Raw genomic sequence first — 16,523 nt, 5'->3', positions numbered from 1 at the left:
GGTTTGACAACACAGAAATTTGTATTACTAGACTTGAAAGTTAACATCCTCTTTAGATTAAGAAAGTCAATCAAATCCACCAGAGCTATTGTTTCTGGCTGTCTGCACTCTCATTCAGACAGCGTATCAGTTAAACTTTGTTTACATTTGGATAGGTTTTTTCACAACCATCAGGCCTCAAAAAAATTAAATACTTGTTTTAAATGCAAAATTAGATTCTGCTGCAATGCATTTATTCTCCACATCTGCACAAAACACTGGCTCCTGATCATAGAGAAGCAAAACATGTTTCTCTCCCTGTTTGCAGTTTCATCTTAGCCTTCCTCTGCATTATTGCAAACCAAATACTGTAATACTGTTCTAGTGCATAAGAAAAGCCGAAAGTGACTAGAATCTCTTCAGTGTCCAAGCCAAATGAAATAAAAAGAAGCCTTACAACAACATAAACACTGAATAGATTTCCCTCCCAGCACTCTCAGTTTTATATAAATTGGCAGTATTAGCAACATGTGCAAACAGAATGCCAAAATCCGAATTTTAATCTTGCAGAGTCCCTTTTGCTCTTCGGTATGAGAGAGATCTGCTTAATTAAGTACTCCCTCCATTGAGTAATCATCATAAGAAATTATCTCCATCATCTGCAAGATATCAGATCTCTATTCAAATAAACACAGAAAGAGTGCAAATTCTTAAATACAGACTTCATTATTTCTTTAGATTATGCTGAAAAAGTGTTCCTCTAACATACAGTGCAATGGGGCTGCAACTCTAAATGATGTGAAGTACCTGTACTTCTTTTACAGCTGATGCTGTCTACCATAGTTAGACATTGTAATCAAGCAGAATGAGTATGGTACTAGAATCCAGAAACACTGGATATTAGTTTAGTCTGTTCTCTTGAGGGCTGTGCTGTTTTAGTTGAGTCATTTAGACATAGGTCTTGCAATAATAAAATGGGGACAAATCTTACCTCTCTCATTGCAAGGATCAGTTAATGTTTGTACCAAGCTTTAACATCCAGAGTGCTAAGTATTATTCTGTTCCTTTTAGAAAAAATGGAGGTTATACCTAGAATGCTAGCTTAGTAGGCCTGTTAAGCCTCACTACAGCAGTGAAAGCGCCCAATGAACACTAAAACAATTAGGAACCATTTGCTATTGTCTTAATTTAGTATCAGTAATTCTGGAACATATTGTATAAAATTATACACTTTTTGTTTCTAGCCCATGAAGCTGGTTGAAGTAAGAGGCCACTCCTCCCATCCCTCCCATCAATAATAGACAATTCTTCTAGACATTATTCACAGCAACAAGAAAAGGTAAGCACTGATAAGTCATATGCTTGTTAGGTACACCACTAGATCCTTAGCTCTCTGAATTACACACAATGTTGTAGCCAATTTTCACACAATGCTGAGTAATTACATTATTTTATCTGACATTTGTTGATGTAAACTCAGCCCAAGGAAAAGCCTAGATCACCTCCTGGCCCTATCCAGAGATCCCAAATAGTTCTTCAACTCTGCCTTCCCCTTTCTCATATGCAATACCAGCAGCTTACTCATCTGGCCAGTAAGGAATAAAGGCCCCAAAACCTGCAGACCTAGAAGAGCTGTGGTGTGGCCATGAAGCAGAGGTTTGCATTAAGAGTTTCAAGGGAACTAACAGAGCTCAGGAAGGAGCCCAGACTTAACCAGATCATCTGAATAGTGAAAGTTTTTCCATGGAGTTGCACCCTTCAAGCTTTAGCTACAACTCTTCACAAGAAAAGTGTGTGTTATTTTATGGAGAAAGATGCTGTAATAAATCTTTGTCCTGACCAAACTTAAGAGGCCTTGAGACAAAGAGGGCCCAGCAGGGAAAGTGGAATACCTGTAGTACAGGGTACTTAACAGCAGTTTCTCCACAATGCTAGCCAAGGGCCCTTAGGGCTGACAACAGAGTCCTTACAAGATTATATCTAGCCCTTGAAAGAAATATGTAATAAATAAATAAATAAATAAATCAGAATCCCAGCCAGGCATGTAAAAGCACTATCTGTAGTGGACTGATGGAGGAGCTTATTCCTCACCCCTAAAATAAGAGCTAAGACAACATAAGAACTGAACTCCCCTTATTTGTTAAAGCTATCCCCCAGGACTACATGGCTCAACCAGGACAGAGCAGCTCTGCCCCTCCTTTCATTGGAAGATTATGGTGTCAGTAATTCAGAAAGTAGCACTGTCTTCCTCCTCATCAGTGCCAAATCAAGCACTGTATCTCTTTCAAGAGGACACAGAGGCCCCATCTAATTGTGAAAATTAGAAAACTGATAGCACTTGAGTGCAAGGATGGCAAGGGCAACAGGCGTTACCAAAATCCACCACAGATACATTTTTCCTAAATAAATTCCCCAGTGCAGTTTCCGTTGGCTCTGGTATATCGTGCTTCCGAAACTACTGTATACTGTTGTTGTGCATTATGATGCAGTTGCCACGTTCCATCCCAGAGAAGGCTACGTTTCAAGGATGTATGAAGCAATTTTTTTTCCCTATTGATGTCACAAGGATATTGTATGATTACACAGTCCAAAGCATTACTCAAAAACATCAATGTCTTTTCAGACCTCTAGAATCTACTAAATTTTCTTTAGGCTTTGAACCCCTGATTTGACAAACCTAGGCTGTCCTTATGTGGAGTGTGTCACTTTTACCCCTGCAAGGACAGACACACAAATCACACAAGGAGACAGTGGTGTCATTACTACTTAATTATATTTCACCATCTGTTACCATGGCAGAACTACACAGGTATTTCGTTACAGTAATAAAGGTCTGTTACTTCAAAAACTAAACCACGATGACCACTGGATTTGCTATAAGACATCACAAAAAAGGATAGAAAAATGAACTTATGAAATTATATTTAAGACTTCAAAGCTTCTGATTATTATTAGAACTATTAATTCCAAGTGCACACTGAACAGAATCTGGCTTCACAGCTGATGCTTTACAATGCTGTCAGTTTTCTGAGGTTTGAGCCAAAAAGTAATATTTGATATTTAAAGATGTTTGAGGGGGAGGAGGGTGAAGAGATGATAAATTTGTATGAATCAGTATGGTTTTTAAAAATTAAGTGAAAACATTTTAAAAATAAGACACACAAGTTTCCTTTTTCTTGGATTAACACCTCCCAGTGTAATACATCAGAGGTTTAAATAAACTTTTGGTTGTGATGATTATTTGCGTAACAGCAAGTTAAGCCTCAAGGCAATAGCCTTAACACCGTGCTATGTGAGTCTTTGTTTTTAGGGTACATTTCAGACAATTACTTTTCAGCATTCAGCAACAGGCTCTAGTTGCATTGTGGCAGTCTTTGTGGTTATCTGAAGACCAGAGCTAAGTAGCCTACAAAATAGTACTTTTTTTTTTGGACTGGACAATTAGTTGACCTGTCTCCTTGTGTCACCGACGAGTGTAGGAACATCATATCTTACTTCAAATTCATCCTTGCAGTAAAACATCATATGTAGCCAGCAATATAGGCAATTTATGACACTAGGAAGACCATCATTATACTCCACTATGGGAATGTCACATAATCCCTAACAAGCCAGCTCTTCCATAGACAGATCAGAGATTGCTTAGCACAGTGATTGATTTGAGTAACTATGAGCTGAAAACACAAATGTTCCAGTGTCCCTAAAATAGCAAAACCTCCAAAGCAATTAGCATGTAGATCAGACTTAAAATTTTTGTGAAGTGCCTGAAAGGTTTTACATGAAATAAAACCAACTGTGTCCCTCTGAGGGAGGGAGTTCAGGTGGACAAGCTGTGTGAGATTAGCTAAATGGAAAAAAGATAGAGTGCACACTATCAAAGGCAAAACTCACTTTTTTATATTTTTAAATAAAGTCTTTACAAAATGCCAGGAACTGGAGGCCCTTTCTGAGAGCTGTGGTTCAAATCTGGGGTGTGAGTGACCATGCCTGGGACTGAAACATGCAGACAAAAGACTTGAGTGGGTGCACATGTGTATGTATTAAAGGAAAGATGCTGCCCAGGATACTCTACTATGACACTGCAATACTTGAAGAGGTTTCAGAAAAAAAGAAAGGTGCCATGCTCTGTTGGTATAACTTCACCCCCTGTGCCACCAACCCACACAGGAGTGCCTCTACTTTACCATATCAAGTTATACCACGTAGGAAAAATAGAATGACTAACCCTTTCTTCTTAAAGGGCATCAGGGAAGTGTACCTCCTACCTAAAGATGAGGTAGATTAGCTCCCTGCTCTGAACCAAATTAAACAGGCTGAGACTCCACTTAATAGGAAGGGAGAAAGAGGTTGATAGAAGTTGCTGTGTATGCAATGCTTGCTACACCTGCTCACCTGGTAAGAGGAGAGAACAGTGCTGGGTGCCAGAGCTACATCCTCCCCAGTAGCAGCAGCCAGTGCCCTCGTGACTCCCCCTCTTCCCCAGCCTAAGCGGCCCGCCTCACATTTGACGTCACAGAGGAGGGGGAGGGGGAAATCAGAACATTGATGAGACGAAGATTCCACCGAGCCCAGGCCCTTCCCTTTGTGACGTCACAGAACAACAACAAGAACCTGGCACTGACTGGGCTGAGTGGCCGGGAACCCGGGGTCTCGTAATGACATTCCGCTTAACCTGTTGCCGCTGCTCGAGAGGATGCATGGGAAATCGACCAGGCCAGCCCAAAGCAGCAGCAGCAGCCGCCGCAGCCATGCTTGTGTCTGTGCCTGCTACTCACTGCAATAGTGCAGCAACCCACACATTCCCCGCTCCCCACACAGAGGAACACAGTAACCTGCACTCCCTTGCCCCCTCCCCAAAAGCTATTTCCCTCCATTCCGAAGTTAAACTTGTGAACACAGGATACATTGTCTCCCTACCATGCTCACAGGTCTCTTTCATACCTTGCCTGTTGGGCAAGAGTGGGGGTGACAGTAGTTTTATTAATTCTTTAACAAGCACGATAGGCAAAACCAGAGGAAGATTCTATTGTTCACTCGTACAGACGTGGTGTGGCTTTAAAATATAGGTTATTTTATTTTAATTAAACACTACAAATTCTTCCCCCATTCTGCTTTGTTTCACTGCCTGGGAAACGTGCACGTCTTACATGTTTCGTTAGACTTTCTAGACAATGTTCCTGTTTCGATGCAATACTTTAAACTAGTCCGCTTCAGACTCCCAATTCCTCTGCAATGCGGATGTATTTTTAATTCGTAAATTCGGTGCAGAATACCTTTAAGTTTTTAATTTTTTCCTAACCCCTCGTTTCTCTAAATTATATTTTAAAGAGAAGAGACAAACATCGATAGAAATAGGCATCTTAAGTCAATTTACCTTTTATTAAATCTATTTTAAAACAAGGCAAAAAGGGTCCCGAAGGTCACCCCCCCCCAAAAAAAAATACATATATACACCCCTCACGGAAAAAAGCCAGAAATGATAATACAGCATATTCTACAACTTTTTTCTTTAAAAGTGTTGCATCTCATATCTTGAAGTAAGCATTTTCTGAACAAAATGAAATATTTTATTTTTAACATGCAGATAAAAATAATTATTAGTTCTGCTGCATATCTGACGAATCCCCTCCGTTTTTCCAAACTTAAAGACTCGCCTTATGCCAATCAAAATATAGCTGAAGCAGGACCAAAAATCAACTATCCCTGCAAACGTATATGTTTAAAGGGTTTGACTATTTCAAGCCTCTGGTTAAGCAGTTGTATAAAATAGGTGTACAGCCTGAACTATACCATATTCTTCAAGCATTTCGAGACACCATCATGCATTTTTAAACTAAACCAAGCCATTTTCCTGTTATTAAAGTCAATCCTAACAAACGCATTCCCTGTAACATGATCCCCGACTGGTTTGGTTTCTATTGCAAGCCAGATAAGCAAACGATCACATATATTACATTTGATGTGGTAGTGCAAGAAACAAGCTCGCCATAACCAGACATTCGATTTCAACTTAAAAGGCTTTCAACAACCATAGTGTCTTCACTAAACAGGACTATAAATACACACATATAAAACATGTTATTTTGCATGTAAAGTGCATTATTAATAAATCCAAATGAAAAAGCAGTTTAGTAACATTATCGCAGCAGCCCCCCCTTGAGCTCCCTGCCTTTCATCTAAAACTAGATTATGATTGTGTCATTTGAGGTCAATACATTTATTCACTTGAGGTATCGCTACACAAATCTGGCTTTATAACTAAACTGGGCAGAAGGTTTTGGAATTTAAAAGGGTTTTTGAAACTCCCCCACACCTAAGGAAAATAAAAATCAGTATTACTAGTCATTTGTTTCAAACCTTTATAGCTGCAGGATTAGCTATAAACTTGACATTCACTGCCATTTCCTAAAACTGGGAGTCAAATGATATATGTTATAACCACTTACGTATTTCTTTTGAATTATATTCCTCTTGGGTCTTTCTTTACTCATTCTGGTATCCAAATTCTGATTGCAAAAGGGGACAATTGCTTCATGAAGTAAAGCCGCAACAATTTTTTGTTAAAATACCCCCCCCCAAATCCAGTTTTTGTTTGTAGTAGTATCTTGTAATCCGACTTTCTTTCCTCACAACGTGATTTTCTTTCCAATAAATCCGAGATATGGGGAATGGGAAAAAAAAGAAGGACGAATGCGAAGCAAACAAAAAAAAATCACTTTGCAGAAACATTCATAATGGAAATTTTCTCCCTAACACAGAAAACGACGCCCTTGATATCCCCTTTTCTCTTTCCCAAGCCACCTAAGCGATCTCTACGTCCTTAGTGTCTGAGCTGTAGTTACATCTTGCAAAAGGAAAGGGACTGAAAGGAAAAGATAAATAAAAATGTTGGAAGTCACGTTTGTGCTGCTGCAGCAAGGGAAAGCAGCAGAGACAACTCCAGCAGCAGCTTCTCTAGCAGCAGCGCAGCAGCAGTGAAGGCTGCACGCACTGTGTGTGTCCCTGCTCCTCCAGCTCTCCCCTAACCAATGAGAGCCGCGCTCCGGCAGCAACTTTAAATGGACCTGAATTTTTTTTTTTTTTTTTTAAATCTCTCGGTTAGGGCTTGGCCTCAATTCGCACCCGGGCCCCCGGCCGCAAGCCCCCACCGAGCTGCATTCAGCAGCCGCAGCCCGCCCAGCGGAGTGCCTCGTGCAGGGCAAATGTCAGACACCTCGGCCTCCCTTTCGCATTCAAACCCGGCCTCTGGCGAGCCGCGGCCGCCGGCCCCTGAGAGGGAGCGGAGAGGGTGAATTGGGCGATGATCCCTAGCGTGCGGCACGCTCACTCGCCCCCCCCCCTTGCCCTGTCTGCAAAGCTCTTGAATTATCCTCCTGCCCCGCGAGCCGCTCGTCCCCTCACATCCCACGCGCCGGGCGATCAGCAGCGGGCCTCGCCGGCCAACGCGCCGCGGGGACTCCGCGTGCCCCCTTGGAATGATCCCTTGGGCTCTGGGAAAGTTGTAGTTCCCTCCACCACAAAATGGCTACGGCTGGGAGAGGAGAAACTACAATTCCCAGCCTGCCCCGCGCGGCAGGGACCTGACGCTGCCGTCGAGTGCCATCAGCTGCTCCGCCTCGCGCCTTGGGCGCCGGGGCTGTTTGGTTGGTTGCCTGCGGGGCGGAGATTGTCCGCCAGGCCCCTCTCTCCCTCCTCCCCCGCTCTCGGCGGACGGGGGTTCGATAGAGGCTGGAGCGCGGAGAGAGGGGCGCGGGCCGTGGAACGTTGGCCGGCGCAGGAGCTGGGGCTGCTGCGGGGGAAGGATGCTCGGGCCTCGCACTGGGGGGGGGGGCTCCAGTGGCTGGGGCTGGCCAGGGGGCGGGGTCCCGTGTATGGCGGAGGAAGCTGCAATACTCGGAGAGCGTGCGGGGGGAAGGAGCGACACAGGTTGGGGGAAGCCAGGACGCGTCCTAGTGGGAGGCTGTGGGGAGAAGGTGCCGGGCAGCTTTTACTGGGGGATTGCTGTGGTGCCAGGGGCGCGCTTGTCATTGGAAAGCCGGGGTGGAGCAGAGGGAAGACTCCAAAATACCCTTTAAGTGGGAGACCTTGGAAGGGAGGAGGAAACGGATGGGGAGCATGTTTGGTTAAGAGGCAGTGGGAGGGGGATGTCTTTCGTGGAGATGGGGGGAAAAGAAGGGCGAGACAGGTCCCGCCCACTTTTCCTTGGTAGGCTATGGCTGACAGGGGAGCCATATGATATTGGGTGGAAAATGGGAGGCTACAAATTAGGGGGAGGAAGGAGGCACAGGGGGGAGAGGGAGGCATTCTGAGGGAAGAATGAGGATTAAGGTGCCTGGACTGGGTTAGGATACTGCAGTAAGAAATGAAATTTACTTAAATTATCTTGTGGTGTAAAGGGACCTCTTGCTTTCCATCTAGTTATTGGGAGCCTGCTTAGCTTTTCAGTGAGTGTCACCTCAGGACAACGTGCCTGGTTTATATAAAACTTACTCAATATGTCTCCAAGGTATTCTAAGGTCACTCCCCTTCCCTCCCCCCATAATGCTGCAAAATCCCTGCTTCTGCACTGGATTAGTCTGAAGAGCTGAAACTCCTAGGCAGCGACAGCAGGACTAGTAAAATAACACACACCATAATCCTATAGCTTGATAGATTTTGAAAACCGCCCTAGTTTTGCTGGTGCCAAGGTGTGCTGCAAAGATGAGGATTTGCTTGCCATTGCAATTTGTAATGTTTGATCAAGGTAAAATATTTCCCAGTAATGAAAACAAACACTCTCATAAATGCAACATTTACTGTAGTTCATTGTATGTGATGTTTTAATCTCCTCAGTCTGCATTCAATTATTGGGCCTTTTGCTTTTTCCAAAATGTTTTGGTGTTTTTCCCTTGTTTGTACACAATAATCAAATGGTCAGCTGATTTAATTATAAAAATAAATGGACATGGTAATGTATACAAGCTAGGAAATTACTAAAACCACATTTAAGTGTGTGCGTGTGGTTGGCGTTGCTCAAATAGCTTAATTTCTTTATAAAAGGGAAGGGGGAGGAAAACAGTGATAAGAGAGCTGACATTTTCAAATATAACACCTCAGTCACAGAGAATTATTTCAGTTTTCATATGAAAATCGGGGAGATAGAGAAATTTGAGTGACATTTCCTGATGTCATAAGACTGTGGAGGACTTTGGATGATGTTTCCCATTACTAATTCTGTATTCAAACCAGTGGCTGTTTCTCCATTTCCATGCAACCAAATAATATACTTTACATTTATAACATCTTCCAAATGAAGATATTGGCACACTTCCCAAATTGTAATTTAGTCTTACATCATTCCTCTGCGGTAATATCTTCACCTTAAAGATATGGAAACATAGGTACAAAGAGGTTAAATGACTTTTTTGCTCAATGTCATATAAAGGCTATGGGAGAGCCAGGAATAGAACCCTGATCTTATGACTCCTAGTCATATGCTTTACCCACAAAACCATCCTTCCTCTCTTAAAGAGAGAGCATTGTGCTCACATCCTGTAGAATTAGTGTACAAACTGCATTTAAAATATTAAATGAAAAGCAAAGTTACTTTTTAATATCCTAATCTTCCCTTCATGTTTTTCCATATTTTGTTGCTATTTATTTCAGGGTTTCTCTAATCTGACACATTTTAAACTTTTTTTTTAAGTTTTGGTTCTCAACTTTGTAAAATATCAAATTTATTAAAATTACTAAAGTGATTACTTATTTATGAAACATCAACTCTGTGATAAAAGCTGTAATAATAATAAAATTACATTTTTAAGTCCCATTGTGAAGAGCTGTAGAAAACCACATAAGAACGACCACATTGGGTCAGACCAAAGGTCCATCTAGCCCAGTACCCTATCTTCTGACAGTGGCCAATGCCAGGTGCCCCAGAGGGAATGAACAGAACAGGTAATCAAGTGATCCATCCCCTGTCATCCAGTCATAGCTTCTGCAAACAGAGGTTAGGGACACCATCCCTGCCCATCCTGGCTAATAGCCATTGATGGATCTATCATCCATGAACTTATCTAGTTCTTTTTTGAGCCCTGTTATAGTCTTGGGAATTATTTATCATAGAATTATTTATAGTATTCATATACACAAATGGAGTGATGGCTTCATTTTACCACGCTTCATCCTAAATTGGAAATACACTCATCAGCTGGCTAGTTACTCATCACTTGAATATAATTTGTTTTTATGTTAGAGGTGGGCTAAAACTCCTGTTTTTGGTTCTTCATTATGTATACAGCAGGCCTGCAATGTTTTTTTTGTTTGTTGTTTTTTAAATAAATGTTTTTTTCTGCTTGTGCTTTACTTCACAAATTCTGGTCTCACCTACTGTGTTTTTCTTGGAAGGCTCTAATGATGACTGGAAAAATAGTAGAATTGTTGCATTACCAGGAACAAGCAAGTACAGTCTGATTAACTGATATACTAGTGATTTCTCTCAGAACTGTTTAATTTTTTATTTAACTCAAGTGCCTAAGAAATACTTAAGAAAAAACACTTATCAAAAATCCACTATCCTGCCTCTGCAGTTAAGGACTATAAAAGCTCTTCTTCCCTGTCTCTGTATCCTCCAAGGAGACATCCAGTAAAATCAGGCTTGACATTCCTGATATTTCTAAGTTAACGAGAAGTAAAACATTTTTGAAACAAACATATCAGGCCTGTCTTTGTACAATAGAAATTAGCAAAAACCCTTTTTTCCCCACCTTCAGAATGCTTTTTGGGCAGATGTTTCACTTTGGCTCAAGGTGTCATGTTTCCTGCTAGTGGCTATTCCACATAACAGATAAGAGCATGCTATTGCTGTTTCTCTTTTAGATCAGTTAGTAGAGATTGGGCTGTTGTTGCTGAAGATCCTTGCTTGTGTTATCACGATTTGTTGTGGGGGAAGTCACACAAGAATTCACCCATTGTGGTCCTGGAATCCTGCCCTTCTTATCCCACTGTGTTTCACCACCTCAGTACTGTGCTGACTGACTTGCTATAAATACTTAAAGTAGATTGTTTTACAAAAATGATTTATTAAACACTGATACAGTGACTGTGTAGTCAATATCATGCAGTTGGTTTGAACTGCTATTGACATTAGTGGCTGCCACGCAATTTGATCAGGGGCTCCCATGGATGCCTTAACTTGATAGTGAGCTTAGTCCTAGCTACCATCAAATTATTCTGCCTTGGAGGTGTTTGAAAAGTGACAAAAAATGGCATTGTGGAGTCCCATGTTTGTGTCTCATTGATTTCTAGATCAAATCTATTTTTCATAAGCTATTTTTATGACTTCCAATTATGCAGAAATCTGAACGTTGAGTTTCTTCTTCAGCAAGATCAGTATGTTCTACACTGGGTTTCAACTATTGCTTGCAACCTTGGTGGCAGAACCAGATCTGTCAATCACTGGCAGGGCATAAGCTCCACTCTCTGAAGGATGTGACCTTTAAATGGCACTAGTCTCTTGAAAGACAAGATACAAAAGGAGAAGACCCTTCTGTTCCTTGGACTCTTCTGTACCTGATAATTCCAGGCACAGTAGCTTTGAGAGAAAAAAAAAGAGAGCATGTCAAATATAGTAAGCAATGTGAGTCTTGAAGTCCTCTGTTGGAAGGACAGCTTTCTGAACTGGAGCCAGAGGCCTGAGGGAGGCAGGTACAAGATGAGCTCTTTGCTCTAGGCTGTTTTGAGACAGTGCTTACATGAGGCTTTCAGTCCCCAGAGCAAGAGAGGAAAACAACAAAATATTTTCTCTCTGGGTCAAAACTAGGTCCAGATACTCCTCTCTACTTGGTATGGGAGAATCCAACCAGATCTAAATGGGAATTTCCCACAAAATCTAAGTGCTTGAGTAGGCAGGCAACACATTTTTATAATGTAAAGCAAAACCAATATTATCTGGTTACCTTTGAGGCAGATGTAGCTCTTTCTTCCATAGTGAAATAGGATTATTTCTACATAGAACAGTTTTATATCCAAGGATCCTGTTCAGAGGTGAGTCAATTCTTCACTAAGTAGAAACTTCAATGGTACCTCTACAGCCAATTGATGCGGGAGGGCAGCCCTGGCATGGACAGAATCTATTTCAAACACCCTAGAAAAAGGTCCATGGCCTCTTTACAAAAAAGAGAATTATTCATAGCTGACATAGAATATCAGGGTTGGAAGGGACCTCAGGAGTAATCTAGTCCAACCCCCTGCTAAAAGCAGGACCAATTCCCAACTAAATTATCCCAGCCAGGGTTTTGTCAAGCCGGACCCTAAAAACCTCTAAGGAAGGAGATTCCACCACCACCCTAGGTAACCCATTCCCGTGCTTCACCACCCTCTTTGTGAAAAAGTTTTTCCTAATATCCAACCTAAACCTCCCCCACTGCAACTTGAGACCATTATTCCTTGTTCTGTCATCTGATAACACTGAGAAAGTCTACATCCATCCTCTTTGGAACTCCCTTTCAGGTAGTTGAAAGCAGCTATCAAATCCCCCCTCAGTCTGCAGATGAAATAATCCCAGTTCCCTCAGCCTCTCCTCATAAATCATGTGCTTCAGCCCCCTAATCATTTTTGTTGCCCACCACTGGACTCTTTCCAATTTTTCCACATCCTTCTTGTAGTGTGGGGCCCAAAACTGGACACAGTACTCCGGATGAGGCCTCACCAATGCCAAATAGAGGGGAACGATCACGTCCCTTGATCTGCTGGCAATGCTCCTACTTATACAGCCCCAAATGCCATTAGCCTTCTTGGCAACAAGAGTACCCTGTTGACTTATATCCAGCTTCTCGTCCACCGTAACTCCTAGGTCTTTTTCTGCAGAATTGCTGCCTATCCACTCGGTTCCTAATCTGTAGCAGTGCATGGGATTCTTCCATCCTAAGTGCAGGACTCTGTACTTGTCCTTGTTGAACCTCATCAGATTTCTTTTGGCCCAATCTCTAATTTGTCTAGGTCCCTCTGTATCCTATCCCTACCCTTCAGCATATCTACCACTCCTCCTAGTTTAGTATCATCTGTAAACTTGCTGAGGGTTCAACCCATGCCATCCTCCACATCATTAATGAAGATATTGAACAAAACCATTCCCAGGACCGATCCTGGGGGCACTCCGCTTTTATACCAGCCACCAACTAGACATGGAGCCGTTGATCACTACCCGTTGAGCCCGATGATCTAGCCAACTTTCTATCCACCTTATAGTCCATTCATCCAGCCCATACTTCTTTAACTTGCTGGCAAGAATATTGTGGGAGACTGTATCAAAAGCTTTGCTAAAGTCAAGGAATAACATGTCCACCACCTTCTCCTCATCCACAGAGCCAGTTATCTCATTATAGAAGGCAATTAGGTTAGTCAGGCATGACTTGCCCTTGGTGAATCCATGCTGACTGTTCCCGATCACTTTTCTCTCCTCTAAGTGCTTCAAAATTGATCCCTTGAAGACCTGCTCCATGATTTTTCGAGGGACTGAGGTGAGGCTGACTGGCCTGTAGTCCCCTGGATCCTCCTCCTTCCCTTTTTTAAAGATGGGCACTATATTAGCCTTTTTCCAGTCATCCGGGACCTCTCCCGCTCACCATGAGTTTTCAAAGATAATGGCCAATGGCTCTGCAATCACATCTGCCAACTCCTTTAGCACCCTCGGACGCAGTGTATCCGGCCCTATGGACTTGTGCTCATCCAGCTTTTCTAAATAGTCCTGAGCTACTTCTTTCTCCACAGAGGGCTGGTCACCTCCTTCCCTTACTGTGCTGCCCAGTGCAGTAGTCTGGGAGCGGACCTTGTTCGTGAAGACAGAGGCAAAAAAGCATTGAGTACATTAGCTTTTTCCACATCCTCTGTCACTAGGTTGCCTCCCCCATTCAGTAAGGGGCCCACATTTTCCTTGACCACCTCCTTGTTGCTAACATACAGTACCTGCAGAAACCCTTCTTGTTACTCTTAACACCCCTTGCTAGCTGCAACGCCACATGTGATTTGGCCTTCCTGATTTCACTCCTGCATGCCTGAGCAATATTTTTATACTCCTCCCTGGTCATTTGTCCAATCTTCCACTTCTTGTAAGCTTCTTTTTTGTGTTTAAGATCACCAAGGATTTCACTGTTAAGCCAAGCTGGTCGCCTACCATATTTACTGTTCTTTCTACGCATCGGGATGATTTGTTCCTGCAACCTCGATAAGGATTCTTTAAAATACAGCCAGCTCTCCCGGACTCCTTCCCCCCATGTTTTTCTCCCAGGGGATCCTGCCCATCGGTTCCCTGAGGGAGTCAAAAATCTGCTTTTCTGAAGTCCAGGGTCTATATTCTGCTGTTCTCCTTTCTTCCTTGTGTCAGGATCCTGAACTCGACCATCTCATGGTCACTCCCTCCCAGGTTCCCATCCACTTTTGCTTCCCCTACTAATTCTTCCCTGTTTGTGAGCAGCAGGTCAAGAAGAACTCTGCCCCAGTTGGTTCATCCAGGACTTTCATCAGGAAATTGTCCCCTACACTTTCCAAAAACTTCCTGGATTGTCTGTGCACTGCTGTATAGCTCTCCTAGTAGATATCGGGGTGATTGAAGTCCCCCATGAGAACCAGGGTCTGTGATCTAATAATTTTTGTTAGTTGCCTGAAGAAAGCCTTGTCCCCCTCATCTATGGAAGTGCTTCATTTCATTTTTCAGCCTGGGTCATGTGCTCTGATGTGTCTTTGAACTTGGAAGGCAAATAGGCAAAATATTTATTGGTGCCCTTAAAGTTCTGGGGCACGATTTTTCAGTGAGCCAATGGATAGGGTCATGGTATATATAGCAACACAGTCAGATGAGCTACAAACCCAAGCAGTCATTTTCTGGTTTCTCCTACAATATAAAACTGGTATAACCAGTACAGGAGAGGCAGAAAGAACATGGGCTGAATTCATGTGATAACTCACCAGCCTTGAAACAAAGGGCCTGATGCCAGATTTTCCTAGCCATAAAAGGAACCTTGTATCCAGGGTAATCTGTGATTGTTTGTGAACAGATGGCCGATTACCACTTCATACAAATGACTTCTGGATACCTATCCCCAAAATGTAGCATATTTTCCCCAAATTATGGCTGCCCAAAATGAATGGGTTTTCTATACCTAAAATAGATGTAACTTTAAAGTCTGACATCTCAAGCTCCTGTAAGGCTAGAGACAAGAACTTTAGATAATTGGAAAAGGTGGTTTTCCAGATTCCCACTGGGGTACATTCACTTCTAACCCTGGGAGGTCCCAAAACACCAGATATGAAAATTGTGACTTTTTAGGCTTAGAAAAACTATTTTTGGTCATTTTTAGAGGTTGTAATGGCTCTCAGTTCTGTGTAGCTGAATTCATTATAACTAAGGCAACTAGGTTTACAGGTATAGGGTTTAAGAAATAAAGCCCCAACTGTTTTTAAACTCTAAAATATTCCTATCATAGTTTTTCTGTAACATGACATACAGAGTACATGATGGCATGCTGTGGGATAAGTGTTTTAATAGCACTTGTGTGGGGTGGCCAGCATAACTCACCTGTGAGTAACTCTAACATCCCAAACTCATGCTGGTAAAACCTTTATACCACACCATTCATGATTCATACATTTTTGTTTCGTGTTCGGGAGGACAGAACTTTGCTAGGCAACAAGCAGAGACAATTTCTTCTTCGAGACTAATAGTTTAACAGCCCTTTTGGCAGCCATCTTTGTAGTCAGGCTTCTATAACATCAACATTTTCTCAGTTACTTTAAGATCTCATTCGAGTTTGTTGTCTAGACTGTGGGCATAACCTCACTGTATGTTTTGTCCCTGATGGCCTTCTGTCTTGAGGAATCAAGAAAGGATAAGGTAGAACTACAGTTTCAGAAAGGCAACTAACTGTTCAGACTTCAAAAAGTAGAGAAAGAAAGACCTTTGAGGAGACTTCAAAAGGGGAGAATGAAGGACCTTTGAGGACAGGAAATTCTCCATTTGGGCTTTATCTACACACAAACTTGCTGAGGACTACAGAAAGAATAGCATGATCTCATGGTTAAAACAGGTGAATGTTGCCCTGGAGACTACAGCCTCTTTCACTTTAGAACCCTGATTCCTCTCCAGAGCAGGGCCTTCTTGTGCAGTGAATGAGCACAAGAAGGGAAAAAAATAGTATGTGATCGTGCAATTAAAGACTGTGTCATAATACATATGCACAAAGGAGGCAAATTAAGGTTGCCCAGGCAATCTAAATTCTGTCATTTCCTAATTTTTGAGTGCCTGACTTTGCAACCTTAACATTCTTTCAATATAGTTTTCTGTGTGTAATATGTATACATATAAAGTTTATTATGTTACATGAGATTTATAACTGTACTACATATATTTTACAAACTATAAAGCAAAAAAAGTTATGGGGAAAGCTGCTAAACTACAACTTGTTATTCATATATCTGATATTCTTATAAGAACTGATGCAAGGAAGTTCTACTTCTCTCATGCCTAAGGGGTTATAGCAGTAGTCATGTTTTCCAAGATACAGTAGTGT

The 16,523-nt window shown here is 42.2% G+C and overlaps 1 protein-coding gene and 1 long non-coding RNA gene across 3 annotated transcripts in view; one reads left to right on the top strand and one right to left on the bottom strand.

Moving 5' to 3' along the window:
• The window catches only part of JARID2 (jumonji and AT-rich interaction domain containing 2), a 306,448-nt gene extending 298,997 nt beyond the window's left edge, over nucleotides 1-7,451 (bottom strand). Inside the window, exon 1 of the mRNA XM_048839904.2 lies at nucleotides 6,426-7,451. Within this exon, the coding sequence (XP_048695861.1) occupies nucleotides 6,426-6,470 (45 nt within the window). The 5' untranslated portion in view covers nucleotides 6,471-7,451. The remainder of the gene's footprint in view (nucleotides 1-6,425) is intronic.
• A 388-nt stretch (nucleotides 7,452-7,839) lies between these two features.
• Nucleotides 7,840-16,523, top strand: part of LOC142071072 (uncharacterized) — a 146,353-nt gene continuing 137,669 nt past the window's right edge. For both annotated transcript variants that reach the window (XR_012667021.1, XR_012667020.1), the window contains exon 1: nucleotides 7,840-7,905. This is a non-coding gene — a long non-coding RNA (uncharacterized LOC142071072). The remainder of the gene's footprint in view (nucleotides 7,906-16,523) is intronic.

Source organism: Caretta caretta, chromosome 2, assembly GCF_965140235.1.
Source record: "Caretta caretta isolate rCarCar2 chromosome 2, rCarCar1.hap1, whole genome shotgun sequence".
NCBI classification, from domain to species: Eukaryota; Metazoa; Chordata; order Testudines; family Cheloniidae; genus Caretta; species Caretta caretta.
The sequence above is the reverse complement of the archived record's forward strand: the minus strand, read 5'-3'. Positions and strand labels throughout refer to the sequence as shown.